The 21,328-nt window shown below is 53.0% G+C and overlaps 1 protein-coding gene across 10 annotated transcripts in view; it reads left to right on the forward strand.

The window, feature by feature from the left end:
• TMCO3 (transmembrane and coiled-coil domains 3) overlaps positions 1-19,959 on the forward strand; it is a 33,417-nt gene extending 13,458 nt beyond the window's left edge. For 3 of the 10 annotated variants that reach the window (XM_067016370.1, XM_067016378.1, XM_067016377.1), the window contains 9 exons: positions 649-840; positions 1,920-2,048; positions 9,285-9,471; positions 9,552-9,669; positions 14,715-14,910; positions 17,534-17,684; positions 18,290-18,369; positions 19,016-19,165; positions 19,316-19,948. In XM_067016370.1, coding sequence (XP_066872471.1) covers positions 649-840; positions 1,920-2,048; positions 9,285-9,471; positions 9,552-9,669; positions 14,715-14,910; positions 17,534-17,684; positions 18,290-18,369; positions 19,016-19,165; positions 19,316-19,429 — 1,317 coding nt within the window. In that variant the 3' untranslated portion in view covers positions 19,430-19,948. Of the gene's footprint in view, positions 1-648; positions 841-1,919; positions 2,049-5,684; positions 5,778-9,284; positions 9,472-9,548; positions 9,670-14,714; positions 14,911-17,533; positions 17,685-18,289; positions 18,370-19,015; positions 19,166-19,315 lie in introns of all 10 variants that reach the window. The other 7 variants (XM_067016374.1, XM_067016371.1, XM_067016367.1 and 4 more) reach the window with 6 other exon arrangements.
• The last annotated feature ends 1,369 nt before the right edge of the window (positions 19,960-21,328 follow it).

The following is a 21,328-nucleotide window of genomic DNA, read 5'->3' on the forward strand; positions in this document are numbered from 1 at the left end:
AGCTCGTGCCTGAAGGGTCTTCACGGAGGCTTTGTTATTTAGGCTCCTGACAAACTCGGCCTTCAGCCCCTCTGCCCTCCCAGAGGCCGTGGTGGAGCTGCAAGTTCAGCCCTCATCACGTGGCCGGCTCCTCTGGTGACCAGCCCCTCCTGTGGGTACCCAGGGGCTCTCCACCACCCCTCACTCACCCGGGGGCAGGTGAAGTCACAAGGGGCTTATTATGAAGGACACAACACTCCTTTCACCTCGGCTGCTCTGGAGCGATTCCGAGGCCAAAAGACCAGATATAGGACGAGATGTTTGCATCGCTCTTTGTCACCCGGGAAGTCCCGTGGGTTTGGGGGCTGTGAGCAGGAGAGGGTCTAAGACCAAACACGTGTTTCTTGTGACGGATCCCAGTGCCATGCCCCGAGTCAGGTAGAGTAGCTGTTCGGAAGTAACAGAAATCCTGAACACTTCCATCCTTAGATCACTTTTCAATTGAAAAACTTTTTCTGATTTTCTAATTTATTGGTCTTCGGTCACACTTGACAGGATGCTGAAAACGTTCCTGTCGTTCTTCTGTGTGGGGCTTACTCTCTAACATTTGACCTTGAACTTAAACACGTCTAATTGGTTTTAGTGACATATCACAGGTCATTGTTACAGGTCAGAGGGGTCAACTTTGAGGCAGTTCTACGGGTGGAAGAGGAAGAGGCCAGTTCCAAGCAGAACCTCACGAAACGGGAGGTGGAGGAGGACCTGGGCCTAAGCCTGCTCATCGACTCCCAGAATAACCAGTACATCCTGACCAAGCCCAGAGATGCCACCACCCCGCGGGCAGACCCCCACCTCATAAAGGTAGCCCGCGCCTCCGCCTGGCACCCACGTCCGCGGCCTGAAAGCTGACTTCGCTAAAACAGCTCATTCTCCAGGGGCACACAGGGTTTGGCTGTGGTTTCTCGTGTAGACGTGGGGCGCGGCCGCCTCCTCCGGTGCCGGCCGGCCGGCGCCCCGGGCGGCCTGAGGTGCGCACCTGCCGCCTTGGAGGGAGCCGGTCTCGTGGGAGGACGTGGAATTCTTTAGACTCGAGGCGGACAGTGTTGTGGTTCGGGTCACTGTTTGGACTTGGGCCGTGTGAGTGACACGCGCGAGAGTGCCGGGGTGCGGCTGCACAGGGTCCAGATCAGTCGCTAGCTCTCCAGCTAAACTCCCTGACTCTGGAGTCTGTTCGGGAGAAGAGAACGAGGCAAAGAACTCAGTCTTCGAGGTGCTGCCGGGACGGACAGCCGAGGGGCAGAGAGATACACAGTCCCCACGGGCTTGTCCCGTGTGAGGGGCCGATCCCTGTCCTGCCGCCTCGAGTCGAGAGGTGAAGGACAGCAAGTGTGTCGCCTTCCGTGGTTTTGCCCAGGGTGGGGAGTGGGAGGGGCCGAGTCTGAGAACGGCGACTTCGGTGCCCTTCGCGAAGGGGCAGGGTCTCCACTGCGCGGTTGCCCCCTTGCCCTTAGTACGTAGCGTAGCTCCTGGGGCGGCGTCTTGAGGCCACGTGAATACCCCGCTCCTCGCCACCCTCGGGCCAGCAGCCGTAGCACCGTACACGAGCCTCTTCTGGATCGGTCGGTACCGTGAAGGTTAGATCGTCTTCGTGCCCTGGGAACACAGCGGGGAAGGGTTCCCGGACGAGAGTCCCGACAGGAGTCCTCGCGCGTGCCGTTCTCAGAGGACTGTTACGGGGCCTGCGCCGAACAGACACATCGCTGTAATCGCTGGACGCTGAGGAGCAAGCGTCGCCTGCTCCCAGGAGCCTCCCTGTGCGCCCTCACTTGCCTTTCTTCCCCTCGGTGAGGTCAGGGTACCGCCCCACCCTACCTGCTCCTTTCTCTTGCTGCCCGTTATCTTACATGTGTGTTTCTTGTGTGCTTTTGCCCTTCTGCTAGGACATCGCCACCATAGGGCTGTTGTCCTTGCCCTGCGGCTGGCTCTGCGTGGCGGTAGGACTGCCGACCATGTTTGGTTACATCATCTGCGGCGTGCTTCTGGGGCCCTCCGGACTTAACAGTATTAAGGTAAGAACAAAAGTGAACTCTTTAGTGTCTGTTGGACTTGAATTAATGAAGATAGCGGTTTCTTATCAATCACATCAAAGAAGATGTCTCGTAAAGTTTCCTGAGGAATCTCTAAAGCGTAAGACAGTCATTTTGTTCATTAATGAGTGAGCAGTTTGACCAGACAAAATGATCCTCTTCATGTCTTTAAAATTATATTAGTTTTAAAGATTCTGTTTGCAGTAATATTATGGACTGGATTATTCGGACACTGAAAGGAACTAAAAATCCTGCCTTAAATGTATTTTTAAAACATGCCTGGGACTTTCCTGGTGGTGCAGTTGTTAAGAATCCGCCTGCCAACGCAGGGGACACGGGTTCGAGCCCTGGTCCGGGAAGATCCCACGTGCCGTGGAGCAACTAAGCCCGTGCGCCACAACTACTGAGCCTGTGCTCTAGAGCCCGCGAGCCACAACTACTGAGGCTGCGCTCCAGAGCCCACAAACCACGACTACTGAGCCCACGAGCCACGTCTACTGAGCCCACATGCCACAACTACTGAGCCTGCGCTCCAGAGCCCACAGGCCACAACTGAGCCCACATGCCGCATCTACTGAAGCCCACGCACCTAGAGCCCGTGCTTCACAACAAGAGAAGTCACCGTGATGAGAAGCCCGCGCACCGCAACAAAGAGTAGCCTCCGCTCGCCGCAACTAGAGAAAGCCCACGCACAGCAACGAAGACCCAATGCGGCGAGAAAATAAATAAAAATTAAAAAAAACCAAAAACCAAAAACCATGCTTAACACCCTGAGAAGCTGGTAAAGTAGTGAGCAGCGACCCAGCCTGGCTTTGGGGGTCTGGAGGCCCTAGAGGATGTGGGTGCTGAGGCTGCGCTTGCTGAGCAGGGTGAGGGGAGCATTGTCTTGTGTCGGCGGCGCTTTTGACAGTGAGGAAAGACTCCCAAGCCTTGTGGGATTCAGGCTGGGTCCTCGAAAAGCAAACGCAATGTGGACAAAGGGAAAGAGAATGCCACGTAGAGGTGCCCCGGTCCCACCCCTGAGGAACCTAGAGTGCAGGGTGTGGGAAGGGGCCCCGGCGTGCCCCGCCCTCCCTGACGCTCCCCTTTGGGTAGAACAGAAGTCGGTGAAGCGGGGGCTCCACCTGCAGCCTCCTCCGCTCCTCGGCTTAGCCCACCGGCACCGGGTCTGGCGGGTCCTTAGGGCTCCCCCCGCTGGACGGCACGCAGGGGGTCGAGGCCGACTTCACACTGACTGATCCTCACAGCAGACGGTGTTGCCAGCTGAGAGGTACCTGGATGCTGCAGGCTGAGAGCCTGGACCTTGGTGAGGAGGATGTGTGTAGCCACCACCCAGCAGGGTGGCCTCTGGGAAGCCTGGTTTTAATTCAGCTATTTTTTTTAACATCTTTATTGGAGTATAATTGCTTTACAATGGTGTGTTAGTTGCTGCTGTGTAACAAAGTGAATCAGCTCTACGTATACATATATCCCCATAGCTCCTCCCTCTTGTGTCTCCCTCCCACCCTCCCTATCCCACCCGTCTAGGTGGTCACAGAGCACCGAGCTGACCTCCCTGTGCTATGTGGCTGCTTCCCACTAGCTGTCTATTTTACATTTGGTAGCGTATATATGTCCATGCCACTCTCTCACTTCGTCCCGGCTTCCCCTTCCCCCTCCCCATGTCCTCACATCCACTCTCTATGTCTGCGTCTTTATTCCTCTCCTGCCCCTAGGTTCTTCAGAACCGTTTTTTTTTTAGATTCCATATATATGTGTTAGCATATGGTACTTGTTTTTCTCTTTCTGACTTACTCTGTATGACAGACTCTAGGTCCATCCACCTTACTACAAATAACTCAATTTCATTTCTTTTTATGGCTGAGTAATAGTCCATTGTATATATGTGCCACATCTTCTTTATCCATTCATCTGTCGATGGACACTTAGGTTGCTTCCATGTCCTGTCTATTGTATATAGTGCTGAAATGAACATTGTGGTATGTGACTCTTTTTGAATTACGGTTTTCTCTCAGCTTTTTGAATAGGTAGTTTTCATGTGATTGAAACAATGTAAAAAGCTGTAGGTGAAAAATCTTTGCCTGACCTTGTCACATCCCTCCCTTTCCAGAACATTTGCAAACACTGGAAAACACAAATGTATTTTCCTTTTCATTTTTACTTAACAGCAAAGATAGCTCGTAAGCAAAGAATTAAGGCTAAACAACTAGGTAATAGATCCAGCTGGATACTATGAATGTTGTATTTCTTAATAAATTGCCTATATCATGGAAAAATAACATAATCACAGTAGATAAAAATACCAAGATCAGGACTTCCCTGGCGGTCCAGTGGTTACGACTCAGTGCTCCCAATGCAGGGGGCCCGGGTTCCATCCCTGGTCGGGGAACTAGATCTGCATGCCACATGGTGTGGCCAAAAACAAAAAACAAAAACAAAAACAAAACCCCAAACAAACGAACAAAAATACCAAGATAAAATTACCAAAATAAAAATCCAATATCATACTGGCCAAAAGTGAGAGTGGTTAATGGAGAGAGTCTAACTGTATATAATTGTACTTCAGTATTTATTTTTTCCTAGTAGGGAGTTAACAGGCTTTCATTTTCTAAGGCAAGAAGTATGGGTTTAAGTATGTTACTTTGAAGTCAGGTTGCAGCCTAATTTTCAAACGGGAAAAAAAATAGTAGCAGTAAGGAAGCATAAAAAGCAGAAGACATAAAAGAAGTGAAAGCAAACATGTTGTTTTATAACAGATATATGTGGAATAAACTTCTCTATGAAAAGATACAGGTTTGCAGATGGTGTCAGGAAAAAAAGTACAACAAACGAGATTGAATAAAAATAAAGTGACTAAAAGGTGGAGAGTGAAAGGAGGAAACGTGCTGATAGAAAGAGGGCAAATCGGTGGTGTTTGTAGCCAGCAGACAGAGGAGGTGCACCGCGGGGCCTGGGTGGCGCACTGACACACGAAGGCCTGGACTCTCTTTTCACATGTTCAGGGAACATTAAAAAAATCAAAAAGTTAGTAGCCATAATGCAAACCTCAATTGTAAATAATGTAAGTAGTACCAAATGCACTAGCATGAACAGCACTGTCTACTGTAGTGCAGGAGCGTTGAGGGTGAATAGCAAATGAGGGGCACTGTACGCCAGGACCTGTGGGGAGTGGCCAGATGGGGTCCGGGAGAAAATCCCACACTCAGTCTCACCCAGACCCAAGGAGAGTAAAGCACTCCTGTTAGTTACGTGTTAAACTCAGGTTTAAGGCCTCCCCGTCCCCAAAGGAAGCTAATGGAAGGGAAGTAATGGAAGTAACAGTGGCAATTAATGAACTTGAAAGTGGGTGAATTCATGAGCTATTTCCTAGAAAATAAATAAAAATATTCCTCTGGCTAATCAAGAAAAAGGAAAAAAGGCTAGTACTACCATCAGGAAGTTCAGAGTATCTCACTCAGATAGAGAGGAAATTCAGATCTTTGTTTGTTTGTTTGTTTTGAATGCTGGGCTTTTTGGTGGAGTCCCACTGAGTATGTTAGGACAAGATGGTTCTGTGAAGTACACGTGATATCTTAAAAACGTTAAGTTTTATGGTTTTAAAACTTTCTTATTTTTCAGTCAGTCGTGCAGGTGGAGACGTTAGGAGAATTTGGCGTGTTCTTTACTCTCTTCCTCGTTGGCTTAGAATTTTCCCCAGAGAAGCTGAGAAAGGTGAGTCCACCGGTGTGCTTGTGTCGTTGCCCCGCTGAGGTTAGCGTGCCCTGCCGTCACCGTCCACGTTCGTTGGAGACTTGCCCAGCAGATTAGGTCCGTTTAGAGTAGAATATGGTGTTGTAGTTTGTTGTTATTTTTGGAACATAAACTCCAGAAGATAAAATGTTTTTTAAAAAGAGTGAAAATTCAATGAATAAATGGAATTCGCTTTCCGTGGCTAATTCCAAACCAGGTCTGAGAAGCGCTGTGTTCAAACTTACTGATTTTTGAGTCCCTCCAAGAGGGTCCAGTGCTGGTAGAGGCCGAAATATCATAGGGATGGAATGTTCAGTGTGTTACTCTGGGGAAAAACTCCTCGTTTTCCTAAAGAAGTGGCAAATTTTGATTATTGCTGTGTCACTGTAAGGTGAAAATATCTGAAAGGTTAATAGTACTTAGGACCATATGTATGGATAAACGTTGAAGTAGTGGAAGCAACAGTTCCTCCTCAATTTGTTGACTTCTAGAATGATTACTTTGAAAGCCGGAATATTTGAGAATGGAAACGGAGTTAGGTTGGAAGTGAATTCATGAAAAGCTACTTTGTGTTTGAACAGACAGGTCGCAGAAGAGGAAAGAGCTGATGAGAAAGCAGATGCGGGGGTGTGGGAATGACAGGGAAGCTGCTGGCTACAGGAAAGGGCAGCTCCATCCAGGCCCCGTTTTGCCCACCAGCTTAACTAGGACGCTAGTGTCGAGTCAGCAGGGGTCTCAGTGACTTTGCGGGTGGTCACCGGGAGCCCTCACGCCAGGTCGAAGAGAGTGACAGCTTGTGCCCCTGTGCGGAGCAGTCCGGCAGTTGATTCAAGAGCTTTGCCAGCTTCGCATCCTTTCATCTGTGGTTCTGCTCCTGGGTTTCTAGGCAAAGGGAAGAGTGAAGCCCAAGTTTTGGCTTTTGTTTTTAAAATTAGCCCCGAAAAGGTACTCAGCTCCTCACGGTAGCATGTTTATAAAAGAGCCAAAGCGGGCTTCCCTGGTGGCGCAGTGGTTGAGAATCCGCCTGCCGATGCAGGGGACACGGGTTCGTGCCCTGGTCTGGGAAGATCCCACATGCCGCGGAGCGGCTGGGCCCGTGAGCCATGGCCGCTGAGCCTGCGCGTCCGGAGCCTGTGCTCCACAATGGGAGAGGCCACAACAGTGAGAGGCCCGCGTATCACAAAAAAAAAAAAAAAAAAAAAAAAAAGAGCCAAAGCAACCTGAGTGTCTAAAGTTAAGCTGTGATGTAGCTGCTGGATGGAGTATTATGTAGCCATTGAAAGTGTTGTAAGAATGTGCAGTAACAAAGAAAAAAATGTTAAATGCTGAACTTCAGAAGGAAAAAGTGAGCATATAGTGTGACTGTGGCGACACAGAAGGAGCCCAGAAGCACAGGAAATAATGTGCCAGACAACTGTGGATGCTGCTTTCCAAGTCCTCTCCGACCACCAGCAGGCTTCCTACAGGAAGGGAAGTGAGCTCGGCCTGAGCCTGCACTGCCATCAGGGAGCAGCTGTGCCCGGCCCTGCCCACCCCTTTCCCCAGTTCCTCCTTTTCTTCTTTCTTTTTGTTTTTAAATAAATTTATTTATTTATTTTTATTTTTGGCTGCGTTGGGTCTTCGTCGCTGTGTGCAGGCTTTCTCTAGTTGTGGCGAGCGGGGGCTGCTCTGTTGCGGTGTGTGGGCTTCTCATTGCAGTGGCTTCTCTTGTTGCGGAGCACTTGCTCTAGGTGCGTGGGCTCAGTAGTTGCGGCACGCGGGCTCAGTAGTCGTGGCTCACGGGCTTAGTAGTTGTGGCTCGCGGGCTCTAGAGTGCAGGCTCAGTCGTTGTGGCTCGAGGGCTCTAGGTCGCAGGCTCAGTCGTTGTGGCGCACGGGCTTAGTTGCTCCACGGCGTGTGGGATCTTCCCGGGCCAGGGCTCGAACCCGTGTCTCCTGCACTGGCAGGCGGATTCCTAACCACTGCGCCACCAGGGAAGTCCCTCCCCCTTTTTTTCTATTAAAGCTCCATTTGTCCATCCACTGATGACTCACTTCCTGTATGACTCCTCATACAGTGTCCTGAGTCAGTTCAGGGTTTTCTCCTGGTACTCTGGTATCTTTTCCATCCTTCTGGCACAATCACCTCCCTGTGTTAATTTCTGAATCCAAAGTATAAAGAAAATTGGCCCCTTCTCTGGGTCCTGAGGGAAGTGGCCAAATTCTTCCTGTTAATTCCGTTGAGGTGTGTGTTGTGGCTGGGACAGAGGGGCCTGCCGAGGACCTGTGGGGTCTCCCGGGGGCGGGAGGGTCTTCCCAGGCAGCCTGTGAAAGCACAGCCTGGACCCCTTGGTGTCCACGTGCGTTCAGTTGACAGACATTCACAGCAGGCGGCGGTGTGACCTCGAGGTTAGGAGTGAGGAGGGGCAGCGCCTGGTCCCCCCGCGTCCCTGGTGCAGGCATCTCAGCTGGCAGTGTCCTCATCTGGGCTGTGAGGGCTTGGGAAGATTCGGGCGTCCTCTGGGTCCAGAGTCTCATAACTATCTTCCCCAGCCTGTGGCGTTCAGGGTTAAATGAGAAAGTAACGTCATTGACCGTGATGTTTGCATGCCCTCATCCGTGTGGTGTGTGTGTGTGGTGCTGTGGGGGTTTTGCGCCGGGGGATGCGGCCTGAGGCAGGGCCCGTGGGAGCAGGTGTGTGTCGTAAGTCAGGGCAGGGGCTTGGACAGGGACCGGCCCCTATTGGGTGCCTTTGGGTCTGGGGCGAGCTGGGGTCTCCGATGTCCCTGAGCGCCCCGAGCCTGGCTGCTCCCCGCCTGGCGGCCCTGACCCTTGACCTGCACCGGGAGCGCATCTCGCCCCTTTGTAGGCGGGCCCATGGGCTCGGAGTGCGGAAAGTTTATATCCATTGATAACTACGCTAGTAAGTCCACGTTTATTTTTCTTTTATTTCTCAGCGATAAATGACCGACAGCTTTAGCGCAGCCTGAGGTACCGGTGGCTCTCCTGCCTTGTGGGGTACCCGTGTGACCCTGTCACTGTGGGAAGTTACTTGGTAGGGTTTTGAAGTATCAGCAGTTGCTGGCAGGCCCCCTCAGTCTTCTGTGAAATCTCCTAGAGGCCTGATTAGAGACAGTTCAGAGATGCCCGAGTCTGCGAGATCCTTCCCGGGCCTTGTCACCGAGGATGCTCGCGCCCTCGACTCTGTCATTTATTCGTGAATCAGCTGGGCCGCCCAGGTGTGTCCCGTTTCCGCCGCAAGAGGGGGCGGAGGGGGTCCGCAGCTCCAGCTGCGTTCTGAGGATGGCGGTGCACGACGCAGAGAGGGTGGAGGGCGCGCTTCGTCCCGAAGCACGTCCAGCGCTCGGTGGCCGCGTGTGACCGCCCCCGCTTTTCGTGGTGTTGCGCTGGTGTGTTTACTGCAGGGCCGGCCGGTTCCTGGGCAGGTGTGCCTGCGCTCTGCGGGGCCGCGGGCACTGAGGTGTGTGCACGCCCCTGTGCTCCCTCCCAGGTGTGGAAGATCTCCCTGCAGGGGCCCTGCTACATGACCCTGCTCATGGTGGCCTTCGGCTTGGTCTGGGGCCACCTTCTACAGATCAGACCCACCCAGAGCATCTTTATCTCTGCCTGCCTGTCCTTGTCGAGCACACCTCTGGTGTCCAAGTTCCTTGTGGGCAGCACCCGCAGTGACAAGGAAGGTAGGTGGCCGCGCGTTCCGGGCGTGTGTTGAGGTGAACCGACTTGAGTCCGCACGCCCTCAGCGACTTTCCCCAAGCAGGCGACATCGACTACGGCGCGGTGCTGCTGGGGATGCTGGTGACGCAGGACGTGCAGCTGGGACTGGTCATCGCTGTCCTGCCCGCGTTCGTCCAGGCGGGAGCCGGCGCGCACGCCAGGTAGGCTTGCTGCCGCGCTTCGGTTCACCATCTGTCTGTCCGGTGTCGGATCGTTTGTTTCTCGAAATAACGACCTTCCTTCTCAAGTACAAGGTTTCTTCTGCTCTGCTTCCTTCCTGTTGGAGGGGCTGGTCGTTCTTTCGTGGTTAGTCTGCTGCTGGCGGCAGGTTCTCTTGGCCTCCTCATCTGAGCGTCTTATCTCCCTCCCCCGGAGGACGTGGCCACCGGGCCTCGGTCCGCAGCGGGCGCTTCTTCCTTCCAGCGCCTGCGGTGCTGTGTTGCTCCTCCCTGGCCTCCGACGGCTTCAGTGAGAACCCGGCTGTCATTCTCCACGAGTAACGCACGGCTCCTGTCTGGCTGCTTTCGAGACTTTGCCTTTAGTTTTCAGAAATTTCATTACGCTGTGTCTCGGTGTCTTAGTTTGGGCTCTACAGCAGACACTACAGATGCGGCGGCTTACACGGCCAAGGTTCAGTGCTGGGAGCTGGGCGCCGGAGGTCGGGGTGCCGGTGCCCTCTCAGGCAGCTGTCTTCTCCTGGGTCTCCGCGGTAGGGGAGGTGGGGACACGGCTGCAAAGCCCTCCGGTCCCTCTTATCGAGGCCATGAGTCCCAGCACCGGCCCCACCTCCAGATGACTCTGGGGGGACACACACCTCCGGCCCGTGACACCTTTGGGTTTGTTCTGTGTGGCGTTCGTTCACCTTCTTGAGGCTGTAGCTTTATGTCTCTTGCCTAGTTTAGGAATTTCGGCCACTGTTTCCTCAGGTGTTTTTTTTCAGTCCCGCTTGCCCCCTCCTCCTGGGGCCCCAGTGGTGCAAACGTGGCTCTTCTGTTGTCCCACGGGTCTCGGAGACGCTTCTCTCTCGGTCTGTTTCCTGCCTGTCGTTCAGACGGGGTAAGTTCTGTCCGTTTGTCCTCACGTCCACTGGCCCCGTCCTCTGCCACCTCTCTGCTATTCAGCCCATCCAGCAAGAGTTTTGCTCAGGTTATTATATGGTTAAGTTGTATAATTTCCATTTGATTCTTCTTTTTATAACTGCTGTTTCTTGCTGAGATTTCCTATTTTTTCACTTGTTTCAAGAGAATTTTTAAGTGCTACTGAATCATCTTTACGGTGGCTGCTTTAAAACCTTTGTCAGATAATGCTGACGACGAGCAGTCTTGATGCTGGAGTCTCATTCAGGTTGTGGTTTCCTGATTCTTGGTGTGCTGAGTGATTTCCAATCATATCCTGGACACTTTATATCTGATAATGGGAGTCTCTGGATCCTTGCATTATTTTTTAAAGCCCGCAGCCCCGGGTTGAGGGCGGGCGGGCGGGCGGGTGTTCGTCCTCCTGCTTAGCCCCGCCCAGGGGGCTGTGGACAGCCCGCCTCATTGCTGACCGGCGGGGTGGAAGCGTTTTGTATTTTTAGTATTTGCCTTTTGCCAGATATTGTATTAAGTCTCAGCAATCCAAAGTGATCAAGATCTCTTCTCCGCTCTCAGGAAGCTCAGCCTGGCGGGGAAAGTAGAAGGAGGGCATGGTTTTTAACTGAGATTCCCAGAGGTGAAGGCTCCGGCCCTGGTGTGTGGCCACCCTGGAGCCCCAGCTCCCCATTTGCCAGCCCTGCAGGCTGTGTTCTCACCTGTAGGACGGGAACAAGGTGGAACCTGGACAGTGTGCTGGCTGTCGGCAGGAGAGACTCGTAAGGCACCCAACACGCCTCTCGTGTGTGCGACTGATAAAGGCCTTTGGTCACGAAGGCCCTTTGTCTGTCATTTTCCTTTGATCCAGAGGTCTTTAACTGTCAGAAAAGCGACGCTTTGTTGCATTAGTCCTTCTGGCTACGGATTTTCAGGGTGAGTAACTGAACAAAAATTTAGACAGAAAAAGAATTTGTAACTTTAGCTGAGAGTCGCTTGAGTTCTGTTTGGGATGTGCAGTAAGTCACTCCTGGGAGAGGCGGGAACCCCCCCCCCCCATTCCCAGGCAGAATCCGAACCGCGGCCAAGAGTGTCCGGGCCCCCTGGGAACTATGGGTATCACCTGGGAACCAGGCCCCCTGCCAGGTAGACAGGTACGGCTCAGGCAGAAGACTTGGAAAGCTTTTCTTTTTATCTTCCTAATTTAAAAATTCATCCAGTACTGGTACTGGTCCTGTTGACTTCATTCCCATTTTGTCATGAGACTCCACGTTTACCAAGAATTTTAATGACGTGGAAAAGTGCCCTGCATTGTGTTAGGCTGTAAAAAAGAGTCAAGACCACATCTAGTATTTCTCAGAAGGAGAAACATGGAGCTGCCATGTGACTCAGCTCTTCTGCCCCAGGGTGTGTACCCCACGGGAAGGGGAACACCTGTCCACAGGTGTCACCTTCGGGGGGGCGGAGGCGGCACAGCCACGTGAATGCCCCCCGTGCCACGAGTTACACACTGATGGGGAAGGTGGTAAATTTTATGTTACGAATATTTTACCGCAGTAAAAAAAACCCTTGTGCGTGAATGTTCGTGGCAGCATTAGTCATAACAGCTAAGACGCGAAACAACCCAAATATCCATTAGCTAGTGGACAGATAAATGAAACATACAGTGAAATGTTATCCAGCCGTAAGAAGCAATGACGCGCTGACACACACGACAGCGCGGGCGAGCCCTGAGGACAGACGCCAAAGGCCACACTGCGGGTCCCACAAGCCATTTTGTTTCTGTGCAACGCCCAGAACAGGCAGACTCACGGAGACAGCAGGTTGGTGGTGCGGGGGGCTGGGCTTGCGGAGCCAGTGTGAGGGGTGCAGGGTTTCTCTCGGGGGTGAAACACGTTCTGAGACTGTGGTGGTGACTAGAAGCCATTGAATTGTATACTTTAAATGGGTGAATCGTGTGATATGAGACGTGTATCCATAAAGCTGTTAAAAATTACATGCACTATTTAACTACATAAAGGAGAAGATAGAGGCTAGAAATGTGTATTAGAGGGTGTTCAGGATCTTTCTACTAGTAGAGGAATAGATTACAGTAATTTTACTGTTTATTTACTTTTCTGTATAATTTGGGAAAAACCTCTTTTCCAACTTTGATAACCAGGGAAAATTGATAGTAAAAAATATTAAATAAAATCAATAGTAAGGTTAATATAAGCTTTGCCTCTTAATTCAGCTTTATTCAGAATTCATCTTGATCTTTCCTAAAGGAAAGAATTATCTTCTTCCCTCCAGATATTTCACAGGTAAAGAACAGAACACAGGGACTATGATAAAAAAATAATAATAAAGTTATTCAAATTACTAGAAATAAAATCTTGCAAAACCATGAAAGTTCTAGAAGAAAGTATGGATGAATGTGTTACTAAATATTGAAGATGTTCAAGCAGAACATAAATTCCAGAAGCCATAAAGGACAAGACATGTGATCAGTGTCACTACAGTTTCATACTATGAATGTTTAAATACACGCACATGTCCATGTACACACAAACACACATCCACCCGCACACATGCATGGGTACACACACAGAGAGACCTGCACACATACACATACACACACACGTGTGCACACACGTATACATGCACATACAGGTACAGGAACATATTAGGTAAGCAGGCCAAAGACAAATGGGAAAAGAGATGTGTGTACACGTTCTGTCTTATTGTTTAAAATCGAAGTATAGTTGATTTTAAGACAGAGGGTTAAGTTTCTCATTTCATGAAGAGCTACAAATCGATGAGAAAAATGAGACTAGCGCAGTTAACAGATAGGTGAGCGCTGAGAGCAGCTAACTCAGCAACAAGCGGGTGGGAGAATGCCCCGGCCCCTGCCCCCAACGGAAGGAAGTCCGGGGCACCTCTCCCTGTTGGGCGGGGCCGTCTGTCAAGGGTGGACATGGACCGTGCACGAGCTTCCCCACAGGCCGCCCCCCGTGTGGCTGAGGCTGGATGACCCATTCCTGGGTCCAGCCCAGGAGACGTGGCCCCGGGCCTCGGGTCACGGGCATCAGACCGCATCCCCGCGTGTTGCTTTGGCCTCTGCAGCCAGCTGAATGGGATGCGTCGGGGGTCACTGGGGTTAGGGGAAGAGGGCAGCTGGGGAAGGGGCGCCGGGTGCCGGCCTTGAGGCCCGGGTCCGGGTCGCAGGTGGTGGAGCCCTGCCGCGGGGGGGTGGGTGAGGAGTTCGGCGTCAGCTGCTGGGCTCTGGGGGCCTGGCTGGGACTTCGAGCAGGTTTCTCTTCCTGCTGAGGCCACAGACCCCGCCTTCTCCCCTGGGCTGTCGTCCTGAGCTTTAGCAGACGTGGATGTGCACAGAGACTCTGCTCTGATGCTTGGGACGTGTCTGGGCTGCTGGTCTAGGCCCGGCTGCAGGGGTGAATCCTCTCTTAGCAACCTGATTTATATTCTTCCATCAAGAACTTTTAAACCAGAATTTTGGACTGAAGGGTTTCCTAAATGTGATGGGGAACTGGGGTTAAAAAATATCTATGTTACCATAAACACGACAGATACACAATAGTGCCTATCTTGTGAAAGTCATTAGGTTGAGATCTTAAGAATATATTGAGATCTGAATAGCATATTCTAAAAAGGGCTTCATGCAGAACCCTTTTCTCCGTGACTAAATAACAGAAAATTCAGAGTTCTGGCTTGGGATAAGGGAAGGCTTTTCTGAAAGTCGCTGGCATCCGCCAGTCGTGCTTTGGTGGGGAGCCTGCAGTGTCGCGTTACAGAGTGAGTGTTGCCTTACGAAGACTTTCACACGGGGATTAATTCCTCGTGAGGACTTTTATCGTCTGTCACCCATGGAGACACAGAAGCTGTCAGTCACGAGTCATTACATCCTATAAAATGTACCTACTCCAAAGTATTAATTGCAACACAATACAGCTTCTAAATTCGATTCAAGGAACTTAATTTCTGAGGTTCATGTGTGATGGATTTTATTCTAACATTTAGAAATGAAAATGTCTGCGATTTGGGTCATTTGTTTTCTAATGTTAGAAAGGAATGAAAGGTCATTTCGTTGGACTTTAGCGTATTCTGAGGCGAATCAGACGTCTCCCTCTCTTTCCCAGCGTCGCCATGGAGGTCCTGCGGGTCCTGGGCCTGGTCGGGCAGGTCCTCTTCTCACTCGCTGCGGTTCTCCTCTTCTGTCTTGTCGTGAGGACCTACCTCGTGGGACCGTACTGCCGGAAGCTGCACGCGGAGAGCAAGGGGAACAAGGAGATGCTCATCCTGGGAGTCTCCGCTTTCATCTTCCTCATGCTGACGGTGAGGCCCCAAACGCCCGCCACCTTCGTCGGCTGACCTGCCGTCTGTTCGCGGAGAGCTTGTGACCGGTCCTTTCTCTTCCGTGCGCGGGGCGCTCGCTGGTGTTTCTATCTGTGCGGTCGTGCTGCCTGGCGCTTCTGCCCGCGCCCTGGGCTCTCTGCTGGGATGGTGTTTGCGAGTGTGAAACCGCCTGAGTCCGTCTTAGACGCTTTGCATCCGAAGCAAGAGTCACAGTTTAAAACGACTTTTCTCTCTGTTCGATGAGAACAAGCTAGTCAGCAGCATAACTTCTTTCGCTGTGCCGTGAAAAGCTCCCCATAGAGGCTTGTTTTGGAGGCGGCTGTCCCGGTTAAGGGACAGGCTTCTCATGAGGGAGCAGGGGAGGGGCCGGAGACCCCGTAAACAGTCCCAGCTCTGAGGGCATCGCCTGCCCGAAAGAGCTGCGCCGCTCGACGTGCGCCGGAGAAGTGAAGGCCCGTGTTCACGCGGAACCTGACGCGTGGGCGTGACAGCAGCTGTGCTCCCGTCGGCCCAGACCACGCGGATGGCCGTCCTCAGGCGCGTGGTTCAGCCAGCCGCGGCCCTCCGCGCCAGGGCGGCCACGCAGCTTTGAACCGCGGGTCTGTGAGTCGCCAGAGAGCTGTGCTGACTCGAAAAGCCAGTCCCCGAGGTCAGGAGCCGTGTCGCTCCACTTCCGTGCAGTTCGTGAAGGCAGCTCAGAGATGGGGGAAGGCTGCTGGCTGGGTGCTGAGGAGGGAGGGGGGCGGAGAGGACCCCGGAGGTCACGGGCGGCCCACGTGGCTCCACGGTGTCACATCCTCGGGACGCGTGCCGTGACTTGGGAAGATGCTGCCGTGGGGGCGCCCGGGAGAAGGTACCGGGGTCTCTGGACGACTTCACAGAACTGCACGTGAGCCTACAGTTAGGTCAAGAGAAGAGTTTGATCCTGTAAAGGAAACTGAGGAAAATAACTTCCTTACACAGTTGCGTTGCCTGCGAGTGTCTCGTGATCTTGGGAGAAGACTAAGGTCTCCTTTTGCGCAAAGCTGTTCACGTAAGCGACCGACTTCAGTTTTGTGCGTTGCTCCACCCCATCTGCAGTGTCCTCTCCGGAATGACACCCAGCAGAGCCCTCCGAGCCGGCGCTCCGTGCTACCGCCCGGCGGCCCTTGAGCCGAAGCAGCCGCACCCTGCGGCCGTGTCTGCTGAGCACCTGCTGCGGGTGCCGGGCGCTGGGGAAGGCGTCTGGCACCCCAGGCCTCCGCGCACTCGCCCCGTCTGTGCTTAGACTTCCCGGCCGTGGGAGTGAGGCTGCGCGGGCGGGTCTGGGCCCGGGCCGTGTGGGCCTGCGTGACCGCGGCTGGTTTCCCCAGGTGGCCGTGCCCTTCTCCCCGACCAGCACGTTTCAGAGGCTGATCCCAAGCTGTAGCCCGTGTCAGTGCTTCATTCCCTTCCACGGCTGAATGATATTCCTCGTCAGATACAGTTTTGCTAATATCTTCCAGTTTGTGACTTGCCTTTCACTCTCTCGATGACGTTGTTTTGAACGGAAGTTCCTAATTTTAGCGTAGTGCCGTGATCATGCTTGAACGGCAGCACTTCAGGGTCGTGCGTGACGCATGTTTTCCGGCCCCAGGTCACAGAGATGCTCTGTGTTGTCCTCTGGAAGCGTAGTGCTTTCTTTTCTCCCTGAGACCTGCCGTCCATGGGAGGCGGGTTAGCGCCGGGTGGGTGGCCGTGGTCAGGACCTGTTCTCCACGAGCATCTCCTCACCCCCGTGAAGTCGGAGTTGAAGGTCACGGCACAGAAGCCGAGTGGCCTAGCATGGGTGGCCCAGACGCCCTGCTGTCCCCAGGCGGGTGGACGGCCAGCCCGGCCCCCTCTCCGCCGGCTGTCTGGTCGTGGTCTCCTGGGTCACGGGGATGGGTTCAGGCCGGTGGGCTTCCACGCACAGGGAGTTCTGTGACTGTTCCGGTATCGCTGGGCAACCTGGGTTCCCCGTATCCGTGTCCACGCTGCCCGGCGTGTGTCGTGTGTGTGTGTGTGTGTGTGTGTGTGTGTGTGTGTGTGTGTGTGTCTGGCGGCAGCGAGCGCTGTGTCGGACCCGCTCCCAGGCGTCTGATGGGCTCTGACACGCTCGTCAGCGGGGCTTCCTGGAACGTCGTCTGTCTGTGCTGCTCTCGTCACTGGATTTACCTCCCCGAGTTAAATGCTGTGTCTGCTTCCTTCCTCTAGGCACGGGCGGAGGGGGAATCGTTTTGTGCGCCACGTTTTTAATTCCAGGGGAGTCGGGCTGTTTATTGATTCAGGGTAAAGAAAGTGTGTCACAAATGCTTAGATCTTGAAAAATAGTCTCACTCAAAACGTCCACAGCAGTCTACACGAACGATGGTTGCAACTGTTGTATGACCGTTTCCTCTCGCTCGTGGTCAGTGAGCTGACGTCCACTGCCGTGCCTTCTGCGGGGTTCTCCTAGGGCACCGCAGGGGCCTGGGCAGGGGCAGGGAAGCTGGCTTGTCGCGGTTTTATGGGGACGTCCCGCCGCATCCGAGAGACTCTCGTGTGTCCTCAGCAGAGACGCTGGCAGGTGCACCCGGCGTGACCTGTGTCCTCCTCCCCTCAGGTCACCGAGCTCCTGGACGTGTCCATGGAGCTGGGCTGCTTCCTGGCCGGAGCCCTGGTGTCCTCCCAGGGTCACGTGGTCGCTGAGGAGGTCACGTCCTACGTGGAGCCCGTCCGCGACTTCCTGGCCATCGTGTTCTTCGCGTCCATAGGTGACCCTCCTCCTCCAGGGGTGACACTCCCGCTGGGTCTCGGCTGCTCACACGTGTTTCTACTTAGCTTGTGCCGTGAAAACGGTTCCCGTGGAGACTAGGCGCTGAGGGACTCTCCCTTAGAAGGAGAGAAGGTTTGAGCTGAGGGGCGGGGGCTCCTGACTGGTGGTCCTGCGGGTCCAGTGCTCAGCAGGGTGGCAGGCCCTCTTCAGCACGTCCACTTCAAGTGCAAGAAGAAATTCTAATTTTAATACAAGAAATCAAACTGGTGTGTTGAGGCTGCTGCCCTGGGAATGTCCCCGTGGAGGGGGGCAGTCCCTCTGGTGGTCACAGCACGGCCACCTGGCCTCTCGCTCACACCCTGCACCACTCGGTGGGTCCAAGAGCCCCCGAGACTCTGGGCGCCTCGAGAGACAGGTTCTGAAGCCCGTGGAAGCAGGGCGGGGAGCACTGAGGCGCCCGGCCCTCTGCTCGGGGTCTCGGGGTGGAGTGGGTGGGAGACGCCCTGCCCCTTCCTGTCCTGGCGGAGGAGCCTGTGGATGTAGGGGTGGCGGGGAGGCTGGCTGGCTGCGTGGCCCGGACGATCGCCCATCCCCGCCCCACAGGCCTTCACGTGTTCCCCACCTTCGTGCTGTACGAGCTCACCATCCTGCTGGTCCTCACGCTCTCGGTGGTGGCCATGAAGGTAGGGCCCCTGCTTGCGAAGTCCACGCTGCCTTTGGTTTCACCTGTCACACCACGCGCCTCGCTTCCTGCCTGTGTGTGCCCCCTGCCCAGCGCAGCCCGGGCAGCTGGGCCTTCTTGGATCGGGATGGTCCTTTGTCTCAGAGTTGGTGTTGAAAATGGGGGTTTCAGAAGCTGGCACTGGAGAAACCACTCTCTGGATCCTCCAGTGACACCCTTGCTCTGTAATTTGACTTCTAAGTGAGTCTAAACAACCACAGACCTGGCTGTGGTGACGCAAACGTACATTTTAACGGCCACTGAGAACTATTTTGCCACTTTGCACTTGTCTGATCTCCGTGACTACAAATTGTCGAGGTGCCCATGTCAGTGTGGGATTCTGGGAGTTGAAGTGGCCTGGGCGGTGGCCGCGGGCTTGGCGGATGAGAAGGAGCGGTGCCCCGATGATGGCTGGACCGTGCTGCCCGCTGCAGGCTGCTTCCCTCTGCTCTTTCTCTATGTTTCGTTAAAAACAAAGCTTCCCTTCTGAACGCTGCACGATATTCGCTTGGCGGGAGGGCCTTGGTTTTCCCGGGGGGGTCTCCGTGGTCCTCCCGCGCGGTGCTGGGGCGGCCCCCCCGGCCGAGCGTGACCTGCTGCTCTGGCAGTTCGTCCTGGCAGCCCTGGTCCTGTCTCTGCTGCTGCCCAAGACCAGCCAGTACGTCAAGTGGATCGTGGCCGCGGGGCTGGCCCAGGTCAGCGAGTTCTCTCTGGTCCTGGGGAGCCGGGCGCGCAGAGCACGTGTCATCTCTCGGGAGGTGAGTCTCTGCCTGGCTGGCGGAGCGGGGTTGTCAGGGGGAGTAGGGCGGGGGTGGGGGGACGCCCCAATCCCAGTCCGGGCACCAGAGGCTTGCACACCGTGGTGCGGAGACATGCCCCCGGCCGTGCTGACGCCCCGCCCCCGGCAGGTGTACCTCCTCATCCTGAGTGTGACCACGCTCAGCCTCCTCCTGGCCCCGCTGCTTTGGCGAGCGGCTGTCGCCAGGTGTGCGCCCCGGCCCGAGAGAAGGTCCAGCCTCTGAGGACCGCGGCCAGGCGACTGGCCGGAGCTGTCACCGCGTTCCCGGACCTCAGAGTCTCCCGGAGCCCACCTCTGCGTGCAGTGATTATGCACCGTGTACATGTAACTCTGCGTTTTACAAATCACCTTGACTCTTTTGCCTGGATGTGCCTTTTCTTCAGAAATTAATGTTAACTTTCTATTGTTATTTCATCAGTTCATGTTTTTTTGGTAAAGAAAAAACTAGGAGGCTTTTTAATTTATTGTACAACTTGTAAACCGTTGGTAGATATTTTATTAAACGTTTCTGTGACGTGACCTTTTAATTCTCACAGTGTGTTTGGAAAGTTACTTTTAATCCTTAAAGTCTATGTTTTCTAAGATGAGACAAGTTCTTCTAAATGTCTTTTGCTTTTTATTACAATTTTAAATAACACTTTCATGTCAGTTTGTATCAGGTAAATCATTCTTTTAAAATATTTGGTTTTGAATCACAAGACTATGCATTCCTTAATAAAAATCATTTATGATCAGTATAATTGAAATTTATTGAAAACCTGTTTTTTAAATTAGATTTTTGTGTTGAACTAATCTTTGTCAGTTTTTAAAATTAAGATGCAAGAAGAAGGGTGGGGGGGAGCTTCCCTGGCAGTCCAGTGGTTAAGACTCCATGCTTCCCCTGCAGGGCGTGGAGGTTCGATTCCTGGTCAGGGAACTAAGATCCCGCTTGCAGCATGGTGTGGCCAAAAAAAAGAAAAGAAAAAGAAAATTAAGGTGTGTCACCTATTACCTCACTTTTATAGAGACTAAATGAATGCAGGGCTATTTGTATAGGCTAAGTTCTGACTTTGAATTCTAAAAGTGTATTGGTGATTATGTGCCCTTTTTTTTTTTTTTTTTTTTAATTTTGATGATTTTTTTTTTGTACTCCATATATTATCCAGTCTCACATGCTCACAGGGTCAGCAATTACAACAGCCTCCTCGTCTCCCAGCTCTGAAAATGGCAAGACAGCCACAGCTGTGGCCAAAGTGTGCCCCATTTTAGAAAACCACACAGCTGAAGATCTGATCCTTACACACATTTCCCTAAGGGGTACCTAAGTTGAGTTTTCCTATAAATACTGCCTTTAAGAGCCCAATGATTTGTCCAGGACACTTGGTGTAGAGGGACAGAGATGTTAGGTGTGATTACGGATCGCCGATGTAAATTATGGGTTGCAGTAATACTAACTGAAACACATTAAGGTGAAGTAAATTGTATCTAGTCTGAAGTAAATCAATGGAGAAATGATGTAAACATGCTTATTTTTAGAAACTAGCATTGGTTTTATTCATTTGTAAACCATTCCACACGGTGCCATTCCCTCCGGATCCTTGGTCAGAGTGGGAGGTGTTACCTGAGGCACCAAGGCCCTCTTGCCTTGCCTGTAACTCTGCACCATGTCTGTCCGTATGCCTCTCCCTCCAGCGTTGTTCTATTTTCTCTTGTATCTCCAGCACCCACAACAGAGCTGGGACCTCTTAAATTTTATTGAATGAAACCTATCTGATGTGCTGACATAGAGTTTTCCCTGAAACGTGGAACTAATATCACTCTGTGAGACTGAAGTAATTAATAAAGATGCACACTTCGTGACAAGAGGAAATGCTGTTAGAGAAGCCCTGCTCCTTGGAGAGGCCTAGACCATCAGGACTCCCCAAAGCCATGGGGGCTTCCCCCACCGGGCCCACTCTGCTCCAGCCCCGGGATTGGCCTCGTCACCTTTTGCTCACTGGTGTCTTCACCCTCACCTCTCTTGGTCCTTATCGTCTGTAAACTTGCTCCAGTCTGCCCCCATGGTGAACTCACAGAGCCCTCTCTCAACTCCTGTCCTCTCTCCCCTCACCGTGCAGACTCGCAGAAGGCTCAGAGCCCTTCT

The sequence above is a fragment of the Kogia breviceps genome, chromosome 16, assembly GCF_026419965.1.
Source record: "Kogia breviceps isolate mKogBre1 chromosome 16, mKogBre1 haplotype 1, whole genome shotgun sequence".
NCBI classification, from domain to species: domain Eukaryota; kingdom Metazoa; phylum Chordata; class Mammalia; order Artiodactyla; family Physeteridae; genus Kogia; species Kogia breviceps.